This window comes from Rutidosis leptorrhynchoides, chromosome 8 (assembly GCF_046630445.1).
Source record: "Rutidosis leptorrhynchoides isolate AG116_Rl617_1_P2 chromosome 8, CSIRO_AGI_Rlap_v1, whole genome shotgun sequence".
Classification (NCBI taxonomy): Eukaryota; Viridiplantae; Streptophyta; class Magnoliopsida; order Asterales; family Asteraceae; genus Rutidosis; species Rutidosis leptorrhynchoides.
In genome coordinates, this window is record NC_092340.1 from 48,921,836 (window position 1) to 48,949,274 (window position 27,439).

Below are 27,439 nucleotides of genomic sequence, written 5' to 3' on the forward strand. Positions count from 1 at the left end.
CCGGCAAATGAATAACCGGTTTACCCATGTTTATAAAATTTTTTTTTTGAAAAACTATTTCTGTAAAACCGTTAAATATATTACCATTTAAAAAAAAAATCTTCATTTTTATGTTTTTATTTTTTATTCTTTGATTTTTGATTTTTATGTTTTTATTTTTTATTCTTTGATTTTTGATTTTTATGTTTTTATTTTTTGAGAATAGCCGTTTAACTAGCATCTTCTTACTCATCATTTGAGTTGGTCAAAGATTTGTTGAAATTAAACGTATATAATCGATCCATATACAACAAAAATCCAGCTCTATGGGTCATCACCGGGTCCTTGTAAATAGCCGGCCGGGCCCCATGACATAGCCCTCGTTTTGCCGGCCTGGCGTCCACGTCATCATCAACCTTCATAAATCCAGTTTTTTTCCAATGCACACAACTTTCATATACTACTATATAGTTTACATGATAAGATAGTGAAATCTGAAATTAAGTTCAAACCAATAATTTTCTTTAGTTATGCAAATGGATATAAACGACAACAGTCCAAGCACTCATAGTCGTGGCTCATCAACCACCACCATCGATCGTTTAAAGCTTAGCACGAGCTCAAAAAGCGAATCACCAACGACCACTTTAAGCCGCCGTTTCTCATCCTTAAACAATGCACAATCACCAACCACCACCACCACCACCACCACCAAGGATGACATTCGTCGACTAGTGAAAGCCAACGGTGCGACACTAAATCTTGATGATTTAAGATTTGTACAAAGGCTAGGAAGTGGTGATATCGGAAGTGTGTACTTGGTTGAGCTAAAATGCGCCGAGGGGTGCATGTTAGCGGTGAAGGTGATGGATAAGGAAGAATTGATTAGTAGAGATAAAGAAAGTAGAGCAAAGATAGAATTAGAGATACTAAAAATGTTGGATCATCCATTTTTGCCGTCTTTGTATGCTAGTTTGGAAGTTGATCAATGGTCGTGTTTGTTAACCGAGTTTTGTCCCGGTGGTGATCTTCATGTTCTTCGTCAACGACAACCTGATCGGAGGTTCGATGAAGCTGCCGTCAGGTGAGAGTCCCCAGTTTATATTTTGCTTTTATTATGATCATAGCTCTCAATATTACGGGTAGATTTGTATATAAGATTTCACGTTCAAATCTCATTAGCAGTAATTTTGGGATCGCTAGGGAATGGATTGAAAACGTGGTTGCAGCATGACAGCATAAATCAGTTAAGTCGAATTAGGTTTACAATGGGCAAGAAAAAACTTGCGACCCGTGAGTACACGTGCACGTGCTGGGAGGGCAGAGGCCGGATAAATTTTGTACCAGCTAACGGGTCGTGGGCGGGTCATCAATATATATAATCCAAAAGCTTCTTTAGAGTCCATTCATTTGCATATATGTTTAGCTTTTGTTCTTGTGTTGACTTGTTTTGAATAATTAAATTGTATACTTTTATAAGCCATGTGTTTGTTCGCGGGTTGTGGCTATCCGCAGTCATGGCACAGGATAAAAAATCAACCCATTGTCCAATACCCGGGCCTTGACGGGTGAAGAAAAATCATAGTGGGTGGGGTCGCGAAAATAAGAGTTTCGTACCTATCACTCGTGGGGTGTCATCCCTAAGCTTCATACATTATAGTAATACTCGTGCTCTCCGAACATGTACAATAAAACCTCTTACCCAATTTACTTGCTTATAAAATTGAACTAATATTAATTTGAAATTTGCTTGATATGTACCTGTACATAGGTAGTTGTTGCTAGTTTATAAATTAACCTTTTAGTACTTAGAGAGTTGAAGTGTATATATGCAGATTTTATGCATCAGAAATTGTGGTTGCCCTTGAATACCTTCACATGTTGGGAATAATCTACAGAGATCTAAAGCCCGAAAATGTTCTTGTTCGATCAGACGGTCACATAATGCTCACCGACTTCGACTTATGCCTAATATGCGACGATTTGACGAGCCCAAAACTTGTTCAAGGTCAAGAACTAGCCATAAGAAGCCCATCAATGTTTACCAAAGGCTCATTGTCCTCTTGCATGCTTCCTAAATGCATCATGCCTAAACTGATCACTTGTTTCCACCCAAAGAAAAAACGAAGACCGCGGCCCACTAACCGTGAAGCCTTTGACATAATAGCCGAGCCAGTTGAGGCACGGTCCATGTCATTTGTTGGTACACATGAGTACTTAGCACCCGAAGTTGTTTCCGGCGAAGGTCATGGTAATGCGGTTGATTGGTGGACTTTAGGGATATTTGTGTACGAATTATTTTATGGTGTTACGCCGTTTAGGGGAGGTGATAATGACTGTACACTTACGAGTATTTTGGCTAGAGGACTTCAGTTCCCGAAAGAGCCTGTGGCTTCTTCGGCTATGAAAGATATGATCACTAAGCTTTTGACCAAGGACCCCGCTAAGCGAATGGGGTCCATGAAGGGTGCACCCTCGATTAAGCACCATCCGTTCTTTGATGGAGTGAATTGGGCTCTTCTTCGTGGGGCTTCACCGCCTTACGTTCCTCAACCAGTCACTTTTCAAGATTTTGTTGCCAAAAATGAGCATTGTGATGATCATATAGACTATTATTAGTCATATACACTACTAAAATATGTTTTAGTTTATTATATTTAATTTGATCATTTGGTTTTTATGGTTTAGTTACTTGTAAAAATCTAATTCTAAAAGAGGATATTACAATATAGGTTCAACACTATTTCAACTTTGAATAGTTCAGCATCACATGTCATTCTGAGGTCTGAATGGTTCACCATTAAGCGTTTACCATTAAGCGTTGAATCATTCAGTGTTGAACCAATCAGCGCTGAACCATTCAATTAAGAGGTAATTAAACGCACCCTAAGACTCTAAGAATTAGCAGAAGTTGCTTGTTTTATTGATGGACTTCTTCTTCTTCTTTTTTTAGCTTATATATTACTTAGTTATATATGTAATTTTGAGACACAAATATGCTCTTTATTATATATATATATATATATTATAATTATAATGCCAAGATTTATTCCAATGGCTAAATTCTACAGTCAAACAAGTTCCAACATTACACAAACAAAACAAACACACAACTACCAACATATAAAGAACAACATCCAAACCCTTGCTAAAAGATCAACCAACAACAACAGGTTCAACTGCCTTTTCGGCTTCTGAAGATGGTGCAGTCACAGGTTCCACCGGCTTTTCAGCCTCAGCAGATGGTGCAGCAACAGGCTCCACTGATTTTGCAGCTCCACAAGATGGTGCAGCCACAGGTTCCTCTGGTTTTGCAACTCCACAAGATGGTGCAGCCACAGGCTCCACCGTTTTCCCAGTTTCATTAGATGGTGCAGCAACTGGGTCGTCTACCTTTTTGTTACAACCACCACATGATGATGCTTCTTTTGGCCAAAATTCAGTTTTTTTCCCAGTTTTAGAAACGGTCTGCAAAACTGCGTCTGGCTCTACGTTTCCTTTCACTGTAACCTTCTTTAGCTCAAGATCAATGTCAAAACTTTCTACTCCTAAACATTAATTTAACATAACCAATATGTCAAGTTTTATAATTAACAAAAAAATGTTATCTGAAAGACTATTTTAAATATGAATCAATGATTGTGAAATTGGAAAGTATATATTCTTAAAAGAGATTCTGATAACAAAGGGCTTAACTTTTTTGTTACATCCTAATTTTTGTATTCGAAGAGATAAAAAGATAACCGCATCATATGGTATCGTATTCAAAGGCAAACTCATTTTTCCATCAAAAAAGTTATTTCTACAATTAAGAAATATTTTAGTTATGTAGAACTAGATAGATGCAAATGTTGAAAAATACCAAAATAAGCAAGTAAATGAGTACATCAGTACATGTAATATTAATTGGATCTAGAAAGCGATATATTAACATAAAAGATCAGCTTGCTAGTTCTTTGATTATAAATTTATAATACAACTGATGAATAATAAATAATAAATATAAGGTATAAAAAACAATATGATCAAATACTTAATAACTGATTCATAAATAGGACAGAAATTAATTAAGATGAACAATAAACCTTCCATATTAGTAAGAACCTTCTTCACTGCACCAGCACAGCCTCCACAGGACATGCCAACTTTTAGAACAACCGTCTGTAATCCCATAATCCCATCCAGATTATTATTTTGTAATTAGTTCATCGATCCATACAAAAAATATAAAAATATAGTTAATCATACAAAATACTCTTAACAAATACGCTATAACATACGGAGTATAATTATAATCTTTAACCCTGAGAAGAAAAAAAATTAGCCATAACGTAACGTATAAACATTTTAACAAAACTAAGTTCTTCATATTGATATTATTACTGAGTATATATCACGTGGACGTAGTAGTTAAATAATTAATATTAATATTAATATTAATATTAATAATAATATGCAATATGAATATGATAAAGAAAAACTACCTGAGACATATTTTCTGATTCGTTGAAAGAATTTGAATAGAATTGAGTTCTGAAAAACTTGGAGGGCACTAGTAGTGTATTAATACAGAGAAAAAGGAGGACTGGTTAAAAGGGGAGATTCGATTTTACATACGACTAAAGTTGGAGTCTGAATCAGCTACCGTTTTTAATTGTTGGGTAGAATCAGATCCAACTAAATACGGGTGGTCATGATGTTTGATAAAATTGAATGATTAAATGTCAAATGATTCATAATTTGAATTGATGAATGATTCAAAAAGTCTTAATGAAGATAACATAACGTTTGCGAAAAGGTTGGCTCGGTTAAGGATGGAGAAAAAGAAAAAAAGGAAGAGTCGAAGGCAAATCGATAAGATGCAACGAAGGAAGATAGGTCTTCTCCGACTTTGATTGGGCATAGTGGAAGGATGTATTGTGATTGCGATGATTTTTCTTGTGAAGGTTATTGCAAGTCGTGGTATGTTTTAAATAATATAGTGCCTAGGGAACAATTCGAAGGAGTGAATTTGCGGTCTAGAAGAAATGTTGCTTATACCTCGGGATCCTATAAGCTCGATGATCATGAAGATGATTTGGATTACGGAGTTGCTATTCAAAATTTGTTTAGGGTGGGTATGTTTGATAAGCAGAGTGGTTTAGCGGACTCGGGCGTTGGCGGGTCTTCGGAGTCGACAATGAATAAAATGACCGACGACACCTTCCCTGCTTTTAATAGTATGACGACGAGTATGACCGAGTGTGAACCGATCATGGTTAATTTAATAAATTATATTGATTTCTCGCGCCCACCTATTAGGAAGAAGAATCATCATCAAAAGCGAAAGGAAAAGTGGTTCAAGATGCAGAAATAGATAAGTTTGGAGTATTCATTAAGGACATTTGAGTTTCTTGTATTTCGGTTCTTGTTTTCGTAGCTTTTTTGTATTCGTAATTCGTTGTAATCGGTTACCTTTAGTTTTTGTTACGTTTTCTGTGTATGTTTGGTAAGACTCGGTATAGATAGTTCGTTAGGGTACCGCTTTCTAGGTACAAGCCTCAGCAGGGTCCTCAATTATACTTCTTATTAAATTCGTTGTCTTTTCAAAAATGCTATCTGATGTTATAAAATGTTATCGTTATTTTCGCCAAAAAAAATGAAATGAACAACATGAATGACGTAAAATTACCTTATTAATGTTTTGTTTGAATAAGAAGTTCAATATACTTGTTTGATAAATGTTCATAATATGATTAAAGTATGATATTACACAAAATTCAGGTGCTTAATGGTTAAAACGTGCGTTTCAACTTTTAATGGTTCAACACTAAATGCTAAATGTTAAATGTTGAACCATTCAGCATCATATGTTATTAAGAATCATAAACAAACGTGCTGATTGGAAAACGATTCATCATTCAACATTGAACTATTCTACTAAGAAGTAAATAAATACATCGTTACTTACCATTAGAGTGTGGCCATCAATCACGCAACCATTAGAGTGTGGCCATCAATCACGCAAATACACTCGCCAATCCATTCCGTAATATTGGCGCCAATGACCTCAAGTCGCCAACGCTTGCCAACGAAAACGCGTGATTAGATTCGTGAATGTAAAGCATAAATGTTGGTGAGAGTTCAAAGAATATAGCCGTTGCAAGATTTTAAAAAAAAATAATAATAAAACAATTAGTAAAAATAATAATAAAGAATAAAACCGTTAGTAACGGCTATTTAATTGTTTTTATCATTATTAGTTTTTACTCGATTTTTAACTATGAATATCTCATTTTATATATATATATTTTTTGTTTAATATTTTAACTTTTGTAACGACCCGTCAAAATCGTTATTAACGCGGCACGTTAATCATTGATTCCACAGTGAGGTTTTGACCTCTATATGATACGTTTTGATAAAATATTGCATTCATTAAAATAAGTGACTTTCTAAACATAGAAAGTTATAAACATATGGGCAAGTGCTTAGGTATAAGCAAAACCCCAAAATACATAAGTCTTTAATTTACAGGTTGACATCACAGTCCAATTATTTATTACACAACGCAGTTTTATTTTGAATGCAATATACTTTGTACAAAGCATGAGAGACTCCATGCAGGCAACAAGCACATCACAGCGGAAGCATTCTAAGGACCTGAGAATAAAACATGCTAAAAAGTCAACACGAATGTTGGTGAGTTATAGGTTTAATTGCTCGAGTCATAAGTATATAAAGATAGACCACAAGATTTCATCAAAACTTTATCAATAGATTCTACATAACAGAGCACCCTGATAACTAAACTTAACGCTATAGTGATAATTACCCCATTCGTTTTAATACACGCAAACCAACGTGTCATAAACTCAAATAACATACGTCCGTTAAAAGGCTAGCGCTCTAGCTCGGACGGGGATGTCAAGCCCTATGGATCCATATACAATTATTCGCGCCCACCAGTCCATATTCTATGTACTGGCAGCTACTAGTTACCAAAGTTAAGGGATTTTCGGTTTAACTCAGTGTAGAATTTAGTATGTACTTGTGTCTTATTGCGTTTAAAATAAATTGCATGTATTCTCAGCCCAAAAATATTTAAAGTATTTAAAAAGGGAGACTATAATCTCACAGTTCAATATTGCGATTCAATATTGTAGGCAAATTGCGTAGACGTAATGATGATAGACGACTGTATGGTTGGCCTTGGATTCAAGAACAATACCCCGAATAATACCCAATATTTTCTTAGCTTAAAGCGGTATGAAACCCGAATTAAAAACACCCTATTATTATTAAACTTAAATTTAAAATTATAATTATAATATAAATATAAATAAATTACAAAAGAAGAAAAAGGATGTGTTACTTCGTCGAGCAAAACTGACCTTTTATAGTACTTTTCCATTTACTGTAGCTCATGCGATCGCATGAGTTTTCAGTGTTTTTGCCATGCGATCGCATGGGCGCCTTATCCGTTTTTGTTTGCTAGTTCGTCGACATCAAATAGTGTTTACCGTAGCAAATAGTGTTTACCGTAGCAAATAGTGTTTACTGTAGCAAATAGTATTTACTGTAGCAAATAGTGTTTTATTGTACCAAATAGTGTTTACTGTAGCAAAGTCGTTTTCACTGTAGCAAAGTCGTTTTCACAAAGTTGTTTTCACTGTAGCAAAGTCGTTTTTACTGTAGCAAATAGTGTTTTACTGTAGGAAAGTCGTTTTTACGGTAGCAATTAGTGTTTTACTTGTACATCTTATAATATATATATATATATATATATATATATATATATATATATATATATATATATATATATATATATATATATATTACATAATATTAAATCATATAGAGAATTGGTTTAAATTAGTTGAAATTTTCCGGGTCATCACAGTACCTCCCCGTTAAAGAAAATTTCGTCCCGAAATTTTGAGTAGTACCTGTTTTATGAGCGATATCAGTGAACAAATGTGGATACTTTTGCTTCATTTGATCCTCACGTTCCCAAGTAAACTCGGGTCCTCGTCTAGCGTTCCAACGAACTCTAATTATCGGTATTTTGCTTTGTTTTAATTGTTTGACTTCACGGTCCATGATTTCAACAGGTTCTTCGATAAAATGGAGTTTATCATTGATTCGTATTTCGTCAAGAGGAATTACGACATCCTCTTCAGCTAAACATTTCTTTAAATTTGACACGTGAAATGTGTCATGAATACTACTAAGTTCTTGCGGTAGCTTTAATCGATAAGCAACTGCTCCAATTCTTTCGGTGATTTTAAAGGGTCCTACATACCTAGGACTTAGCTTTCCTCATTTACCGAATCGTACAACACCTTTTCAGGGTGACACTTTTAACATGACTTTGTCGCCCACTTGAAATTCTAGAGGTTTTCTTCTTACATCAGCATAACTCTTTTGGCGACTCATGGCCGTTTTCAATCGCTGTTGTATTTGAATGATCTTTTCGGTGGTTTCGTGAATAATTTCTGGTCCAGTAAGTTGTCTTTCTCCTACTTCACTCCAACAAATAGGAGATCTGCACTTTCTACCGTAAAGTGCTTCAAATGGCGTTGCGTTGATGCTCGTATGATAGCTGTTATTGTATGAAAATTCTGCCAACGGTAAGTGTCGATCCCAACTGGTTCCAAAGTCAATCACGCATGCCCGTAACATGTCTTTCAATGTTTGTATTGTTCTTTCACATTGACCATCTGTTTGTGGATGATAAGCGGTGCTCATATCTAATCGAGTTCCTAATGCTTTTTGTAATGATTGCCAAAAACGTGATGTGAATCGGGTGTCGCGATCAGATATGATAGAGATGGGTACACCATGCCTGGAAACTACTTCCTTCAAATATAGGCGTGCTAATTTCTTCATACTGTATGTCTCCTTTATTGGTAGAAAGTGAGCTGACTTAGTTAGACGATCAACTATCACCCAAATAGTATCATGACTACTTGCAGTCCTTGGCAATTTTGTAATGAAATTCATGGTTATTCTTTCCCATTTCCACTGCGGAATTTTCGGTTGTTGCAGTAATCCTGACGGCTTTTGGTGCTCAGCTTTGACCTTTGCACACGTCAAACATTTGCTTACATAAGTAGCAATTTCTGTCTTCATATTAGGCCACCAATAGAACTTCTTGAGATCGTGGTACATTTTCCCATTTCCTGGGTGAATTGAGTACCTCATTTTGTGTGCTTCATCCAGTACTAGTTGCCTTAGATTACCATGTTTTGGTACCCATATCCTACCAGCAAAATACAGGGTTCCATCGGCTTTTACTTCAAGTTGTTTTCTAACCCTTTGCTCATTTCGCCTTTTTCAGTTTCTGCTTTTAAAGCCTCTAACTGTGCTGCTTGAATTTTATTTGTGAGATCAGTACGAATTGTAATGTTCAAAGCTCGGACCCTAAGAGGTTTTACTCTTTCTTTCCGACTTAGGGCATCAGCTACAACATTAGCCTTTCCGGGGTGGTAACGGATTTCACAATCGTAATCGTTTAACAACTCTACCCAGCGACGTTGTCTCATATTGAGTTGTTTTTGATTAAAAATATGCTAAAGACTCTTATGGTCGGTGTACACTGTACACTTGGTGCCATATAGATAGTGTCTCCATATTTTGAGTGCAAAAACTACTGCTCCAAGTTCCAAATCGTGCGTCGTATAGTTCTTTTCGTGAATTTTTAGTTGTCGTGAGGCGTATGCGATAACTTTTGTGCGTTGCATTAATACACATCCTAAACCTTGGCGCGAAGCGTCACAATAGATCACGAAATCATCATTTTCTTCCGGTAATGACAAAATGGGTGCAGACGTTAACTTCTTCTTTAATAACTGGAATGAGGATTCTTGTTCCGTGGACCAATCATACTTCTTTCCCTTTTGAGTCAATGCAGTTAAGGGTTTGGCGATTTTAGAGAAATCTTGAATGAATCTTCGGTAGTAACCAGCAAGACCTAAGAATTGGCGGATTTGTGTTGGAGTCTTCGGTGTTTTCCATTTACTAATGGCTTCGATCTTGGCAGGGTCAACTTTAATTCCATGTTTACTGACAACATGGCCTAAAAACTGTACTTCTTGTAACCAGAAATCACACTTCGAGAATTTTGCGTACAATTCTTCTTTCTTGAGTATCTCTAGTACCAGTCGTAAGTGTTGCTCATGTTCTTCCTTGTTCTTCGAGTAAATCAATATGTCATCGATAAAAACAATGACAAATTTGTCTAAATACGGTCTACAGATGCGATTCATTAGATCCATGAATACTGCTGGAGCATTATTCAATCCAAAAGGCATGACTAAAAATTCATAGTGACCGTAACGGGTTCTGAACGCGGTTTTAGGAACATCTTCTTCCTTCGCTCTCAGTTGATGATATCCGGAGCGTAGATCAATCTTAGAATAAACACTTGATCCTTGCAATTGATCAAACAAATCATCAATCCTCGGTAATGGGTACCGATTCTTGATCGTTAATTTGTTTAATTCTCGGTAATCTATGCACATTCTCATAGATCCATCCTTCTTCTTGACAAACAGAATAGGAGCACCCCAAGGTGAAAAACTGGGACGAATAAATCCACGGTCCGATAATTCTTGCAATTGATTTTGTAATTCTTGCATTTCTGAAGGTGCAAGTCTATATGGGGATCGGGCTACAGGTGCGGCTCCTGGTACGAGATCAATCTGGAATTCTACACATCTGTGTGGAGGTAGCCCCGGTAATTCTTCTGGAAATACTCCGGGATATTCTCTTACAACCGGTATGTCATCAATGCTTCTTTATTCAGTATCGATCTTCTTTACGTGTGCCAGAATAGCATAACAACCTTTTCTTATAAGTTTCTGGGCCTTCATACAGCTGATAAGGTTCAGCTTCGAGTTGCTCTTCTCCCCATAAATCATTAATGACATTTCATCCTTACGAGGGATGCGGATTGCTTTTTCAGCGCAAACAACTTCCGCTCTTGTTTTGGACATCCAGTCCATGCCAATGATTACGTCAAAACTTCCTAATTCTACGGGTATCAAATCGATTTTGAAGGTTTCACCAGCGAGATTTATTTCACAACCATGGCAAATTTTATCGGCTTTTATCAGTTTACCATTAGCTAATTCAATAGTATATTTATCGTCTAGAGGCAATGATGCACATTTTAGTTTAGAACTAAAGCCTTTACACATATAACTTCTATCAGCACCCGTATCAAACATAATAGAAGCTAGTTGATTATTAACGGTAAACGTACCCGTGACAAGATTAGGATCCTCACGTGCTTCACTGGTACTAACATTAAATGTCCTCCCATGTGCGGGTTCTTTGTTCTTCTCCTTATCAGGGCATTGATTTATAAAGTGACCAGACTTCCCACATCCAAAACATTTCTTGACATCGGTCGGTTTTGTCTTTACTTCAGAAACGGTGGCATAATAATCTTTCGCCACATGTCCTTTCTTGTTGCACTTATCACAGACCACTTGACAATAACCTACATGATGTGTGTAACATCTTTTGCAGAACGGATGGGGTCCCTTATAGTTTGGACTTGCAGTTGCCCCATCTTGTTTACCTTTAAAAGTTTCTTGTTTCTTCAGGTGAGTACTTTTGCCCTTATAGTCTTCCCATTTCCTCTTTCCTTCAGTTGTCTTGACTTCGGTAATTGGTGCCTTAATCGAACTCTCTGTGATCTGGTCCATGAGTTGGTGTGCCATTGTCATGGCTTCCTGCATCTTATTCGGTTTGGACGATGTAACATTTCCTTTGATATTGATCGATAAACTGTCAATATACATTTCTATCTTTCGTTTCTCGTTTGGCACCAATTCGGGACACAACAAGTGTGACAACCCGGAAATTTTTGACCAAATTTAAACTTTATCTTTAAATGATTTAACGTTTCCGACATGATAAGCAAAGTCTATGAAGTTGAATCTCAAAATTTTAGAACTGTTTCATTACATTTGACTAGGGGTGTTCATCGGTTCGATTTTCGGTTTGTTCAGTTTATTCGGTTCGGTGTATTCGGTTTTGAATTTTTTTTAGGCAAAACTGAAAACCGAACCGAAAACTGAATTCAAAGTTAAAACCGAACCAAACCGAAAACCGAATTCAAATTCGGATTCGGTTCGGTTTTCGGTTAAAACCGAATATTATGAAAAAACTGAGAACGTTGGTAGTTTAATTGTGGCGTTACTGATGTCTTAGTTATTTATATCCTAAAACAATGACGTATTATTAGATTATCAAGAATTCGATGATTTATTAATATATATAGCTTAATTATGACGTTTACTGCTTCTGTTATTAAGAAGAAGAACATAATAATTTAAGTAACATAATTATAATATGAGCTACCAAATCTTCATATGGGTGAGAATATATTTTATTGATTGGATCCCAAATTATAATGACACTAAAACATAAATATACAAATTAAATATATAAAAATTTTGAATTCGGTTTTGAAATCGGTTTTTGGTTAAACCGAATTCAGAATTTTCAAAACCGAAAACTGAACCGAAAACCGAATTCAAGTTCGGTTTCGGTTTGACGCGATCCGAAAACCGTTTATCAAATTCGGTTTGGTTTTTTTCCGGTTTGGTTTCGGTTTGGTTTTCGGGTTCCACGGTTTCAAACCAAATACTGACCACCCCTACATTTGACTGCTCTCGACGATTCATGAACAATTATATGTATGTATATATATGTGTACAAGTAAAAACGACTTTTCTACAGTAAAACACTATTTGCTACAGTAAAATGACTTTGCTACAGTAAAATACTATTTGCTACAGTAAAACACTATTTGCTACATTGAAACCGTATTTTGCTACAGTGCTACAGTGAAAACGACTTTGCTACATTGATTTGCTACATACTATAAAAGCTCGATTCATTCCTCCGAATTATTATTTTTTATATTATTATTATTATTATTATTATTATTAAGATTAATATTATTATTATTAATCTTATTATAATATTATTATTAGTAGTATATATACCTAAAATACTACGACGAGGTTATGAGCGTGTCACCTTCAAAATGGGTTTTTGAGTGGGATAGAGCTAAGAAAATTATGAGTTATTGCCAAAGAGGTTATGGGCAATGTTCGAGGGTATATTTGTGAATCAAATCTATTATTTAACATCTCCGTTACGTCTACGTACTTTCCTACAATATTGAATCTCAATACTGATACGTAAGCACTCATATTTTATCTTTTATATATATTAATAGTGTATACATGTCTAGTGCTCGAGTATATATATTTATACATGTTTGTATGCTAAATTTTGTCGTTAAACAGTTTATAATGAATCCCGAATTAAATACAAATATTACTGGTAAAAGGTATATGATATACATGTTTTTGGAAAGCTGGCGAAAAATCAGTAACTTTTCATTTAGAAACCGAATAGTTTCGATGAACGGATTAAAAGATATGATCAACTGAATTATGACTGATGTTAATTGAAATTACTTTTGAATCTGCAATTAAGATTTAAACAACTTGTTTACGAGACTGATAAAATGGATTTTTGAATATTACCAACTGATGTCAAAGCAGAGGTGTATATAAAATAGCTTATATTTTACAAGGAAATACTATTAAATATTATACAATTTTACACAAGATATTTATTTATTTATAGAATGGATATACTTAAACCTTGCTACAACACTTATAGGCAGTGTACCTAATCGTACAGTAGTGTAGTTTTTAATAAGTCCGGTTCGTTCCACAGGGAAAATCTTTAAACAAAGCTTAACGCTATATTAGTTTACTTTTATAAAAATACAAATATATATAAGTAATATTATTATTATAAAGGGGGGTTTTTACCGTTTAATGACCGGTTTGTCGATTTTAAAACTTTAGTCGCAGTTAAAACCAAATGTAAAAAAAAATAAATACAAGACTTAATTTAAAGCGTAAAGTAAATAACGATAATGAAATTGCGATAAATAAAAGTGAGATAAAATAAACTTGCGATAATTAAAAGTACGATAATTAAAAGTGCAATTAAATACAATAACAATAAAATAAAATGCGATAATTAGAAGTGCAATTAAATATAAAATAAAGGAAATTAAATATGAAATAAAATAATTATGCTTATTTAAACTTCCGTAATCATGATGTTTGACGGGTTGATTTTAGTTTTATGCCCATGGGTTAATTGTCCTTTGTCCTGGATTATTTAATATGTCCGTCTGGTTTTTGTCCATAACAGTCCATCAGTCATAAATATAAAGTGCGAGTGTCCTCGTCAAATTATTCTTATACCCGAAGTTAAATATTCCAACTAATTGAGGACTTAAACTGTAACAAGATTTTAATACTTTGTTTAATAATTACACCAGGATGTCGACTGAGTGTAACCCAAGGTTTTAATACTTTGTTATCAATTATACCAAGTGTCCTCGTACATAATTTCACCCCTGTTTTAATTATTCTAGTGGCTATTAATCCATTCCCATGTCCGGTTAAATGAACGATTATTCGTACATATAAATACCCCGCCCATCGTGTCCGATCGAGTGTATATGGTAATTTATGGGTACGTCCAATTATAAATCTTTATATTAACATTAACAAACTATCATTTAGTTAAACAAATATAAAGCCCATTAATAGCCCATAGTCTAATTTCCACAAGTGTCGTTCTTTTGTCCAAACCCCAATTATGGTACAAAGCCCAATTACCTAATTTTAGTAATTAGCCCAACATCATGATTACTTCGGATTAAATAAGCATAATAATAACTTAGCTACGAGACATTAATGTAAAAAGGTTGAACATAACTTACAATGATTAAAAATAGCGTAGTGTTACACGGACAGAATTTCGACTTACACCCTTACAACATTCGCTAACATACCCTTATTATTAGGATTTAAAATTAAAATTAAAATTAAAATATAAATATATATATATATTTACATATATATTGAGAGAGAGATAGATTATTGATATGAAAATGATCAGAATTCGTTTGCTTTTATAGGGAATTGAGTTCAGGGGGTCTCCGCGACTCGCGGCCTTTTCTGCCTTCAAACTCCGCGAGTCGCGGAGTTTGAAATTCCAGCTCACCAACTTTGGAGTCTTTCTTGCCGACGGATTTTTATTATTTATATAATATATAAATAATTATAAGAATTATTTAAATATTATATTATATTTATGTGCATAGTTGACTTGTAATTTTTAGTCCGTTGCGTCGAGCGTTGAGAGTTGACTCTGGTCCCGGTTCCGGATTTTCGAACGTCCTTGCGTACAATTTAATATCTTGTACTTTGCGTTTTGAATCTTGTACTCTTGTAATTTCGAGACGTTTCTTATCAATAATTGGATCCTCTTTGATTGTATTTTGTACTTTTGAGCTTTTTGGTCATTTGCGTCTTCAATTCGTCGAATCTGTCTTTTGTCTTCACCTTTTAATATTTAAACGAATATCACTTGTAAATAGAACAATTGCAACTAAAAGCTTGTCTTTCTTGGGGAATAATGCTATGAAATATATGTTCGTTTTTAGCATTATCAAATATTCCCACACTTGAGCGTTGCTTGTCCTCAAGCAATATAGTCTTGAAATACTAGAATCACTTCTTTATTCTTCACACTTTGTACATCAGTGATTTCTTTACGGCGGTATAAACAATGGTAGTAACGTTGTGGTTTACAGTCCCATATGACTATAAAAATTTAGATCCTTTAAGGAAATTGGATCTTTATGAAAACATTTGATCTTTTGAAAATTAAATCTAGCTTTTACCCTAGATAAGTTTTCCGGAATAACCCTTCACCGGTGTTTGCAAGTTCTTTTTGTGGGTTTGGTGGGTTTCAGATTTGAAAATTTTAGCTCAAAACTTGCGGTTTTGTGTCACCCACTTGCTAACCTTGTATTAGGAAAGCAACACGTCCAGTTTACTTGCTCCGTATATTACCTTTCGATAAACTACCGTCCGGTTGTAAAGGAAAGCGTTGAACAAGCAACTGTTAAGGCAATGTCCTCTGACATGCTTTTAATTGTGGTCTTTTAACGTGTTGGACGCAATTACTATCCTTTGTAGGAGCAATAGTAAAGCTCACCCTTATAATTTTTCCGGTCTGGCACAAGGTCCTATCTTCGACCATGCTATGCAACCACCGTTCTTACGGTTGACACCCGATTTGGTTCAGGCGACCTAATGAATTCCAGGTGAATTCCTAGAATTTTACGTTCAATGGTAATGAACGCATTGAAAATGGGTTTTCAGAAAACAAATTGGTTTGTAATTTTGATCAAAATATTTTCTCGTTCAAGCTCGAGTTTAGATATCATTGAATTCCATGAGTTTGTAATTTTTAATCTTTAAGGTCAATCTCTAGGATTGAGTAATATCAGTCTTAAAAGCTGATTTTTAATCTTTAAGGAGATTATCCTTTCTGGGGATCTGATTCATTAGTCTTATCCAGCTAATTTGCACGGTGCCCCTCCATTGTACGAGATAAATCCTTCTCATGGTTAGGATAAATCTGACCACTTGGCGACCCTGTTTTATGCTGAGGTCCGTGGATTTCCTGCTGATTTTAGAGATGACTTTTCTAGATTTTTCGTCAACCTACAGCTGGTCTGGACGACAACTTCATGACCTAAATCAAGAAGCGCGTTTCTTTTTCGAAAGACTTTACTTCCTTTTAACGATGGAATTGATTCATCGTGTAGATCCATCTCTTCTTTTCTTTCATCGGGTAAAACAGTTAATTATCGTCCAAAACAAAAGTATTTTCAATTATTTGTACAAAAATATGTGATATGTATTTTGAATAACTCGGTGAAAATTTCCCACACTTGGCTTTTATTTTCCTTTTTATTGTCCTTTATTCCATTTTAAATGAATTTTAACATTTTGATTTGTTTCTCAATTTATGTCCTTTCCGAGGTAACAATAATTTCGGTGTTAACACCTAGTTTTATCATTCATAAATATGTATAAACATGATTTTGAGTTCATTTAGTTGAAAATTTTGAAAAATTTTACTAGAAGTGGGTAGTCAGTATATAAGACTAGGGATGTTCTTTATTATCAGAGAGCACTAGATTCTAATACAACTACTGCTTTACTAGTATTTTTAATGGTAACCAAGTGTATGAAGTAAAAAATATTAAAAATCCGAAAAAATTTAACCCCTTCCCACACTTAAGATCTTGCAATGCCCTCATTTGCAAGAAATCAGTAACAATTTAAATTATTGAGGGTGATTAGCGTAGAAATGATTAAATTTTACCAAAGTTTCCAAACATATTTGTGTTTGCTTGCTGAATGATAAATGGTGCATATCATTTGTTCATTCCGTCTTGTTGTTATTTCACATATATTTTGCATCTTGTCGTCAAAATTAGTTGCTTTTGCTGAACTTAATGCCAGTCTTTGAAAATGCATTGTTTTATCCTGTTGTGTACATAAGATAAACTGCAAACATATATACATATTTTTGAAGTTTGGTATATTACCCCACATTTAAAAATTATTAAAATCTAATAATAAAATTTAGAAAATTATAAAAACTAATACAAATCCAACATAAGTATTAAATGTATCAACATTACAAATAAAAAAATAAAAAAAAACTAAGTAGACTAGGGATGATACTGATACCAGAAGGGGTTCCATGCATAACCATATGTGCTATAAAATGCTTCTCCTGGGTTATACGTAGGATACGGTGGTTGCATCTCTATAGACCAGGGAGGGAATATGGGCGTTGGGGTAGGAATATAGTTTCTACCTATATGTTGGCAATAAGCTATTATTTGGTTTAGATGAACTTGCCAATCTTCAAATGCTCTATGTCTAGCATTTTCATACTCTTGTGAAGCTATAAACCTTTGCATTTCTGCCATTTCATTTAACCCTCCTACATTACCTTGCTGTTGGTTTCTCTCAACCTGTGGATGTCTACCATTATATCGTACTGCGGCGTTATTTCGCCTCTTCAAAACTTTAGCACCATGGTATAGATTTAAACCTATTGAATCTTGGGGTTCTGGTTCTTCGATTAATAATCCCCCGACTTATATCCACATTGAGATATTCAGCAATCAAAGTAATAAATATACCACCTCCTATTATGCTATGCGGTCTCATCCCCCTAACCATAGCTGATAAATAATAACCCACACAATATGGTATACTTACAGCGCTTTGTGGGTCTCGAATACACATGTGGTAAAACAAATCCTGTTCATTTACCTTTTCCTTATTCTTACCTCTTTGTGTAATCGAATTAGCTAAAAATCTATGAATTACTCTTAACTCTGCTCTATCTATATCCAAATAAGAGTAATTTCCCCCTTTGAATCGGTGATGGCTAGTCATTTGACTCCATACACCATGTGTATCAAAATTCTCATCTATCTTCCTACCGTTCAATATCAACCCTCTACAATCGGCAGATGCTAACTCCTCAGGCGTATATATACGTAAAGCCAGAGCCATGTCTAGTAAAGACATGTGGCGCATCGAACCTCCTAACAAAAATCTAATAAAAGATCGATCGGTTAAACTAGCTACCCGATCATTTAATTCTATATTACACAACAATTCTTCACACCATACTTTATATACAGGTCTACGCATGTTGAATAACCGTACCCAATCGTTAAAAGTAGAATTACCATACCTCTGTGCAAGTAATTCCCTAATTGGCCCGGCCAATTCTACAGCTTCTAATGGTCCCCATTCTATGACCCTAGGTACTTTAACAGCTTTAGAATGAAGAGTATGCAATCCTCTTTGGTATTTTGGATAATCTATCCAACGTCTGTCAAATCTCAAGTTAGGGTGCAAATCTTCTAAGTACATATCAGAAAATGTCATTACTGGATGAGGTATATCTTGCTTGTAGTAGTTATCCACCTCCTGTTGGTCCGCATTTTCAGGAGGAGCATTGCGAGCTTGGGATGAAGATTCACCCCTTTCAGTCTGCAAAACACATCAAACACAATTTTTGTGCATCCAAATATGCATTAGTGTCAGCAAAATCATCAATCAAAATAATTACAATAACATGTCCAATTTATCTCAAACTTATGCTCATTTTCATATTTTTATCAAATCTACACTTTTTCAAATAAGCATATACGAAAATGTTCGCCAAGTTCATAAGCATTCAACTCAAATAACATGTCAAAATAATCATTACTAGCAATTAAACAAGTTTCAAATGGCATTATCTTTCAAAAATCAAGTTCATGAATTTTAGACTTGAAAAAGTCCACTTTAATTCTCAAAATCATGTTTAGGCTCAAAGTTTGGATCATTTAACTACCTAAACATGTTACACTACTTAATCTAGCAACAATTCATGACAAAAATCGGCCATAACCTGTTTATATCAAAAAGCCCCAAATTGCTCAAGAACACAAACCCTAGATTACTCAAAATTTGAAGTTTAAGGCTTCTAATCATGTTAAATAGCATCAATCTAGGTTATACAAGCATAATACATAAGCAATTTAAGCATAATTACACTAGAAAACATCAAAATTAAATTAGGGAAAAAATTGCTCAAGAACACCAATTTTCGGATTAAATGGTGTTTAGGTGTAGAAATTTACCGTTTTCCTTGAGTAATTCCTTGATAGCATCCTTCTTAACATGATTTTAGTAAAAGATTTGATGATTAACGGTGAAAAATTGTGAATTTGGGAGGTCTTTTTCGGGTTTTTTCGGGTTTTATTTTCGCAGTATATGTGTGTGTGTGGTTGAGGACTGATCAATTTACGTTTTTATTTTTTTCTGGGTTTTGGTCCCTCCGCGAGTCGCGGTGTTTGACCCTTCAAACTCCGCGAGTCGCGGGGTTTGATATATATATATATTTTTTATATAAACCTTAACTTATAAAACAAATTTAAAATTTTAGGACGAGGTCGTTTCGGAACGATGTCCTAGTCCGTCCTTCGACAAAATTTTAAAATTTGTCTTTTTCAAGCGATTGTTTTAAAGCTTAGATTTTTTGGGTTTTTTTTTTGGCATACTTTAATTCAATAAGATTAAAAATAATGATAATAAAAGTTCTCGTCCCTCCCTCGGGTAAAGCAATTTCGGTTCAAAGACCTAGTCTTCAACTTACGACGAATTTTAAAAATCATATTTTTAACTTAGCGAAATAAAGTAAATTTTTGTTTTTAAATTCACACAAACTTAAATTTAAAATGCATAAAATTCAAAATTAATATTAAAAATTCACACCAAACTTAATTAAAAATTCATATTATAAATTCACACCAAACTTATATTATATTTTTATTTTCATACAAACTTATATTAAAAATATTAATTTTTCAAATATTGACAAACTTAAATATATTGATTTTACAAAGTTCACAATATTAATTTAAGATTTATATATTAATTTTAAAAACAAAGTAAAAATAAAATTAAAATTTTTTTTGACTTTTATCCCACTTTAATCAATCAAATATTATCAAAAATATGCGCCCCTCTTTTTGGTAAAGTAATTTTGGTTCCATAACCTAATTTAACTCATGACGAATTTTTGAAATATTTTAAGTTGATTGATTAAAGATATTTATACCTTAAGAATAAACGTTAAATTTCGCAGTGATGTAATAAATTTTTGAATGGTATCAATAATTTCGGTCGCCAAAACTAATTTTATTTAATATCAATTTAATACTTTATAGCGCAAAAATTAGCGTTTATTATTAAAAGGTTAAAAATAAAAAAATAAAAAAAATAAAAACAAAAAACTGTACAGACTTACCTGTGAGATAGTATTCTTAGTGATATGATCTATCCCATTCATAAGATAGTCGGTTTAATTGATTTTCCATGGCTACATAGGCGTAACTGTAAAGACCCGTCCTAATCCATCCGGACGAAGTCCATATCGATTATAAACGATTCACAACAGTTGATTACATCGCGAGGTACTTGACCTCTATATGAAACATTTTACAAACATTGCATTCGTTTTTAAAAGACAAACTTTTGCTACATCGACAGTTGATAGACATGTATAGCATTACATAATATATCCAAATATAATTGACTTAATAATAATCTTGATGAACTCAATGACTCGAATGCAACGTCTTTTGAAATATGTCATGAATGACTCCAAGTAATATTCCTAAAATAAGCAAATGCACAGCGGAAGATTTCTTTCGTACCTGAGAATAAACATGCTTTAAAGTGTCAACCAAAAGGTTGGTGAGTTCATTAGTTTACATAAATAATCATTTCATAATTTTAATAGACCACAAGATTTCATATTTCCATTTCTCATAAACATACGTCCCATGCATAGAGACAAAAATATCATTCATATGGATAGAACACCTGGTAACCGACATTCACAATGTGCATATAAGAATATCCCCATCATTCCGGGATCCTCCTTCGGACATGATATAAATTTCGAAGTACTAAAACATCCGGTACTTTGGATGGGGCTTGTTGGGCCCGATAGATCTATCTTTAGAGTTCGTGTCAATTAGGGTGTCTGTTCCCTAATTCTTAGATTACCAGACTAAAAAGGGGCATATTCGATTTCGATCATTCAACCATATAATGTAGTTTCAATTACTTGTGTCTATTGTAACATCTCGCATTTTTCCGTTAAATTATTTTAACGCCCGTCTTTTTCTTTTTAAATAATACCCTTCGTATCTAAATTTGTATCCTTTGTTATGTAACATTTTAAATATTTTCGTTATCGGATTTTAATATCTCCCGTACTCCCGTGTAACTTAAAATAATTCGTTCGGTTATTTTCCGCACCCGATTCAAAGTTGAGGGACCAAACTTGCCAAAGTATCAAACTTTTGACTAGGTCAAAGAGTCAACCTCCTTCATCCCTTTCATTCATCCTCCCTTTTCCATTTTTGATACTTTCAAACTCTCTCATTTCTCAAACATAAAATCATCATCCAAATCTCACCAAGGAAGTAAACATCAAAACAAACTACATATTCTTGATCCTCTCATCATCCTCTTCGATTTGATGCTAACTACTTCGATTTTGGGTAACATTTCTAAAACACTAGATTTCTTTAAATTCGTGTTCTTGACTTATAAAGTTGTTAATTAGTGTCTATGGCTCATTGTGATGTCGTGTATGTAATTTGTATGCCCGATTCGTTGTTTTTGGTGTAACTAGTTCAATATGGAAATTTCTTGCTAAATCCTTGATTTTGGATGATCAAATGTTGTTAGATTGTTAAAGTGCATGTTTTAAAAGTGTTACTAGTATCTTTAGCTTCGTTTTGATGTATAGGTTGATTAAGGAAACATCAAACTCATGACTATTGATTTTTGTAAGTTTTCGTTAGAGTTTGATAGACTTTAAATGAACTTTTGATGATTTGAATGCCATGAAATGTTGTTAGTAAGTATTTAGTTGTATTACATGTTTCATTACCTTCAAAACGGCATATCATATGTATAAATTGGATTCCCGAAACTTAAATTGCAATTGATGAACTTGAAACCTTGATTTGGAACGTTTAACGAACTTTCGACGAGGTTTTTGTTGTCTTAAATGATGATTTTGATTTATGATATGTGGTTAGTTGTATTCCTTGTCGAAATAGCTTTCCGATGATATAAAATACATGTTCTAATTGTTTGTGGATCATAAATTGTGATTGTTTGAAGTTTGGGTCGTGCACTTGAGAAATTCAACAAACAGGGCCTGGAAGGCAATTGGGATGCCGTCCTGATATTTGGGACGCCGTCCCACTCTTCATATTGGGACGCCGTCCTGATATTTGGGACGCCGTCCCACTCTTCATATTGGGACGCCGTCTTGATATTTGGGACGCCGTCCCACTCTTCATATCAGGACACCGTCCTGATTTTTGGGACACCGTCCTGATACACTAAAATGGGCTGTTTGCTTTGATCTTTTGACGTAAAATGTTTACTATGCTATGGACCTCCGATTAACATGAAACTTGGCTAACATGCTCATATATGATTATATAACTTAGAAAAATTGTCGGATACCCAACCCGACCCCGTTGACTTTTCCGTTGACTTTGACCCGACCAAGTTTGACTTTTTGTCAAACTTAACCAAATACTTATGCAACCTTTCTAACATGATTATTTACTTGTATCTTGCATGAAACTTGACTAGTTGATTCACATGTTAATATAATCGAGTCGTAACGAGCCATAGGACTAATTGAACATCTTTGACCGTTTGTGTTTACCGTTATTGATATAACCTATATGTTTAGGTCAAGACTAGCCTTGTCTTTGCACGCGTTTACTTGTTGAAGTACTTTTATAACTCTCGCACTCAAGGTGAGATCATAGTCCCACTTTTACTCTTTTTGAACTTATATTTGGGATGAGAAAACATAAACGATTCTTTTGAACTAAGTGAACACAAGAACGGGAAAACAAACATTCTACATACGAGTTTAGAACAAAAATCCTCAATTCGATTATCATTAGTTACACTTGACGGGTGTAAGCGAGAACTTATGTTATATGGCCATATGGGTTGACAACCCTCATCTCTGACGGTTCGCTACCGTCTACGGATGAAATATATTTTCGAGAATCAGTGTTTGTTCTAGCACTATGGATGGGGTATACAATGGATGGAATGTTAAGCTTTGATAATTGGGTGCTCGTGAATATTAACTTTTAGAATGTATTACTATTATTTCAACTTTGCAAACCTTGTGGTTCGACTTACTTACTTTTACTCACTTACTTACTTAAACCTATGATTTCACCAACGTTTTTTTGTTGACAGATTTCTATGTTTTTCTCAGGTCTTACACGATATGTGAAACATGCTTCCGCTCATTATTTGATACTTGCATTGGATGTCGAGTATACGTGCATTTCATGGAGCGTCTTTTGACTTTACTTTAAACCGTGTCGCCTAGATTTCATTCGTATTATAACGTTGTAACTTAACTATTGGTTGAACAATTCTTGTAAACTTTGAAACAATCTTTATTTTGAAATGAAGGCGACATATTTTGGTCAAAAGTTATCTAAAAGACTTATAATCAGGTAATGGGACCCACGTAGCCAACGCTGTCACTTGACGATTTGTCGGGGTCGCTACAAGTGGTATCAGAGCCTTGGTTGTAGGGATTTAGAGTTCATTTGTGTCCACCCCGAGTCATAGGGTACATAGGTGAATCTAGACTACAACCGGCATATAGACTGAAGTAGGAATTATTTGACTAATTGTGCATTTATACTCGAACTCTTCTATCATATCTAATTCGTATTCGATCTTGATCTTACGTTGATAAATTTTGTTGATGCGCCACCTTGACTTTATGAAGTAATGTTAAATGCACATGAGAATCAGGGTAATATAATTTCCGGGATTATATTACGGTGATTCACATGGACGTTCCGACATTATGACATAGAGAATTTAAGGCGAGTCAAGGAAAATTTTCTCTCTATCCTTATTCCATGCCACGGTTAGTATTGTTGAAAATACTAACCAACGATATTCTTGTCTCATGAAGGAACAATGGCTCACCAAGGTCAACACAATACTCCTCTCGAAACTCTAGAACAAGCTCTTCAACGAATGATAACCACCGCCGTGGGTACGGCCGTGGCCGATCACTTTTCTAACAACAACAATCATGGAGCCGGTAATTCAATCGAAGGTTGCTCCTACAAGAACTTCATGAAGTACAATCCTCCCACTTTCGATGGAACCGGGGGACCGGTTACTCTCACCCGATGGTTTGAACAAATGGAGACCGTTTTTAACACAAGCGGTTGTCGAGACCAAGATAAGGTCAAGTTTTCCACCCTCACTTTCACCGGTATTGCTCTCTCATGGTGGAACACGTATGTACAATTAGTGGGAAGCGATGAAGCCCACACACTCTCTTGGGCCGAATTAAGAGAAAGAATGATCACCGAATACTTCCCGCGCGACGAGACTCGAAGGCTCGAACAGGGTCTAAGGAATTTAAAAACGGTCGGAAATGACCTCGAAGCTTATAATCAACGGTTTACCGAACTAGTCTCGATGTGTCCAAATCTCATGACTCCCGAATCCCTAAGAGTCGAACTTTACATGGATGGCCTCCCTAAGAGCATTCAACACAAGGTAATGACATCTCAACCCACTAACCTACAAGAGGCTTTAACAATGGCCCGCCAAGCCTTAGAAACGGTGAATGAAATGGAAGCACCGGCACCAATGGTCGAGAACCACCCGAGTAACAACAAAAGAACATGGGAAGCCTCTCAATCAAGCAACCACAACAATAACAACAACCCCGCCAAGAAGCCTTTTACCTCCAACGACAAGAAAGGCTATGCCGGAAAACTACCTTTTTGTAACGAATGCCACAAGCATCACTTTGAAGGATGTGGCAGGTTTCGCCACCGGCGCCAAGGACCCGTCGCTCGAAAGATGCCCAATGCACACAGAACGGGTGCTTGCTTCGAATGTGGCCAACTGGGTCATTTTAGGAATGTGTGCCCAAATAAGAAAATCAACCCCAACGCACGCCGTTGAACCTTCAACATCGACACCTAGGATGCCCGGAACGACGATGGACTAGTAACGGGTACGTTTCTTCACAACAAACCGTATACTTCATACTTATTCGATTCCATTACCGCTAGACGTTTTATAACCAAGTCTTTGACTCGTGCTCTTTGCACTCCACTTTTTCCCTAGACACTACTTAGGCAATTTAAGTGACCAACGGAATATATTGTGTGCCTATAAATTTTATCAGAGGATATACGTTAAGAATTATGACTTGACACCTATAGAACTAAGGAGCTCAAAACCTATTCGTTAAGGAGAAATTTTTTTTTTCTTTCTTTCCTACAATTATGTATGGATTTTTGTGAACTAAATAATTTTTGGTTGGAAACCGATACCCACTTCCTCGTATCCATGACCTCATGATTTTTTGCGTGAAACTCGTGTGTATTCCAAATCGACCTCCGTTCCGGTTATCACCAATTGGGGGTTAAGGGAGACGATGTCTCCTAAGCCATCTTCCGAACTCACAACGTTAGTTGTAAATCTCTCTTGGTACCATTCGATTTATCCAAGGCACGCCCGTATCCACAAACCTCTCGAACCGCGTATGCAAATTCATATAGACTAATTCGTTATCGTAATTATAGATGATATCTTGACCTATCCAAGTAAAGAAGGAAAACGAACAACATCACCATCTCCCGCTCGAACTTTTGAGAAAAGAGCAACTCTATACCAAAGTCTCTGAGTGAGAATTTCTGTTGAACGAAGTCCAATTTTCTAGACCATGATGTTTATGGTCAGGTCGTTACAATCAATCTCGAAATCAAGCCACATGTAATCAGGAAACTCTCCCAACTCAGACTTGTATTCGTAAAAATCTTAGATCTCACCGGTTGTTACCGAAGATTCATTTCTGACTTTTCTCGTGTTACACAACTTTAAACCTCTTCATGTCTGAGCCTTGAACGTGATTCTTCACACCAACCTTCCTAGCTAAATTTGTATAGCACTAGATGGAACTCAAACATGGAAATATTTCTACTTGAACGCCGAAAGGCATACTCTCTCGACTCAAAATCAACGTAACTAAAATTCGTTATTTTGCGCGAAGAATTCGAATACTAAATTGTGGATCCGATCAACTTTCTCGTCATCACGTACCACACTACATACCTATGTTATTTCACCGTTACCGTCTGATATTACTGGAATTTAAGATAACACACAATCCAACGATACTTCACTCTTCTTTGACTTAACGCCCTTGTGTTGCTGATAATCGTCCAACCATTATTCAACCCCGAACTATACAATTACGTGTACTATCTCGTGTCTCTTTCAGACTTCATTTTTTTTTTTTTGACAACTAGAGGCACGTTATGGCAACCTAGAGATGTAAGCTCATCCTATTCTAAGTCCTCGTTTCACTCCTATCTTTATCGCTCGCACTTCCGTTTAAGGGAACTCCTTGTAACATTTCTCCATGGATAGAGAAATTCCTCATATTACCTTAGTATTCGCCACGAGGGTGAATAGTCCTAACGAACATTTTTTTTCGAACCCTAACTGACTTGTTCAAACATATCTTAAGAGATCCTATTCTAACACGGTGTACCATTGCCAATTACCTCGGATCAAAATACTCGTATCGCTTCTAGTTTTGCAAGAAACCTTGGAAACCCACTTGGACATACGTACCGCGTATCTCCCACAACCGACGAACCGAGCAAACGTACGATTCAATCTTGGAAAGACATGTTACAGACTGGTATTGTCACCTTTAGTAGTTCCTTTTACGACGACAGCTATCACTCGTATATTAACGCAGCACTTCCGAAACCCTATATGACCACAAATGTCATACCCCTGTTCATTTAACCAAAGCATGCGGCAAGCAAATCGCCGAATCTGAACTCCATCAAGAAACAACAATTGAGATC

At 35.3% G+C, this 27,439-nt stretch overlaps 2 protein-coding genes across 2 annotated transcripts; one reads left to right on the plus strand and one right to left on the minus strand.

Annotated features, from left to right (window-relative positions):
* The first annotated feature begins 515 nt into the window (after positions 1–515).
* On the plus strand, positions 516–2,598 carry LOC139862637 (protein kinase G11A-like). Its single transcript, XM_071851258.1, has 2 exons — positions 516–1,063; positions 1,815–2,598. Exons 1-2 carry the CDS (start codon positions 516–518, stop codon positions 2,596–2,598), a joined length of 1,332 nt encoding a protein of 443 aa, XP_071707359.1.
* Positions 2,599–2,977: 379 nt separating this feature from the next.
* Positions 2,978–4,545, minus strand: LOC139862462 (heavy metal-associated isoprenylated plant protein 33-like). Its single transcript, XM_071851068.1, has 3 exons — positions 4,464–4,545; positions 4,065–4,140; positions 2,978–3,527 (listed from the first exon to the last, which is right to left on the minus strand). The coding sequence occupies exons 1-3, from the start codon at positions 4,470–4,472 to the stop codon at positions 3,136–3,138; spliced, it is 477 nt and encodes a 158-aa protein (XP_071707169.1). The 5' UTR covers positions 4,473–4,545; the 3' UTR covers positions 2,978–3,135.
* Between the last annotated feature and the right edge of the window lie 22,894 nt (positions 4,546–27,439).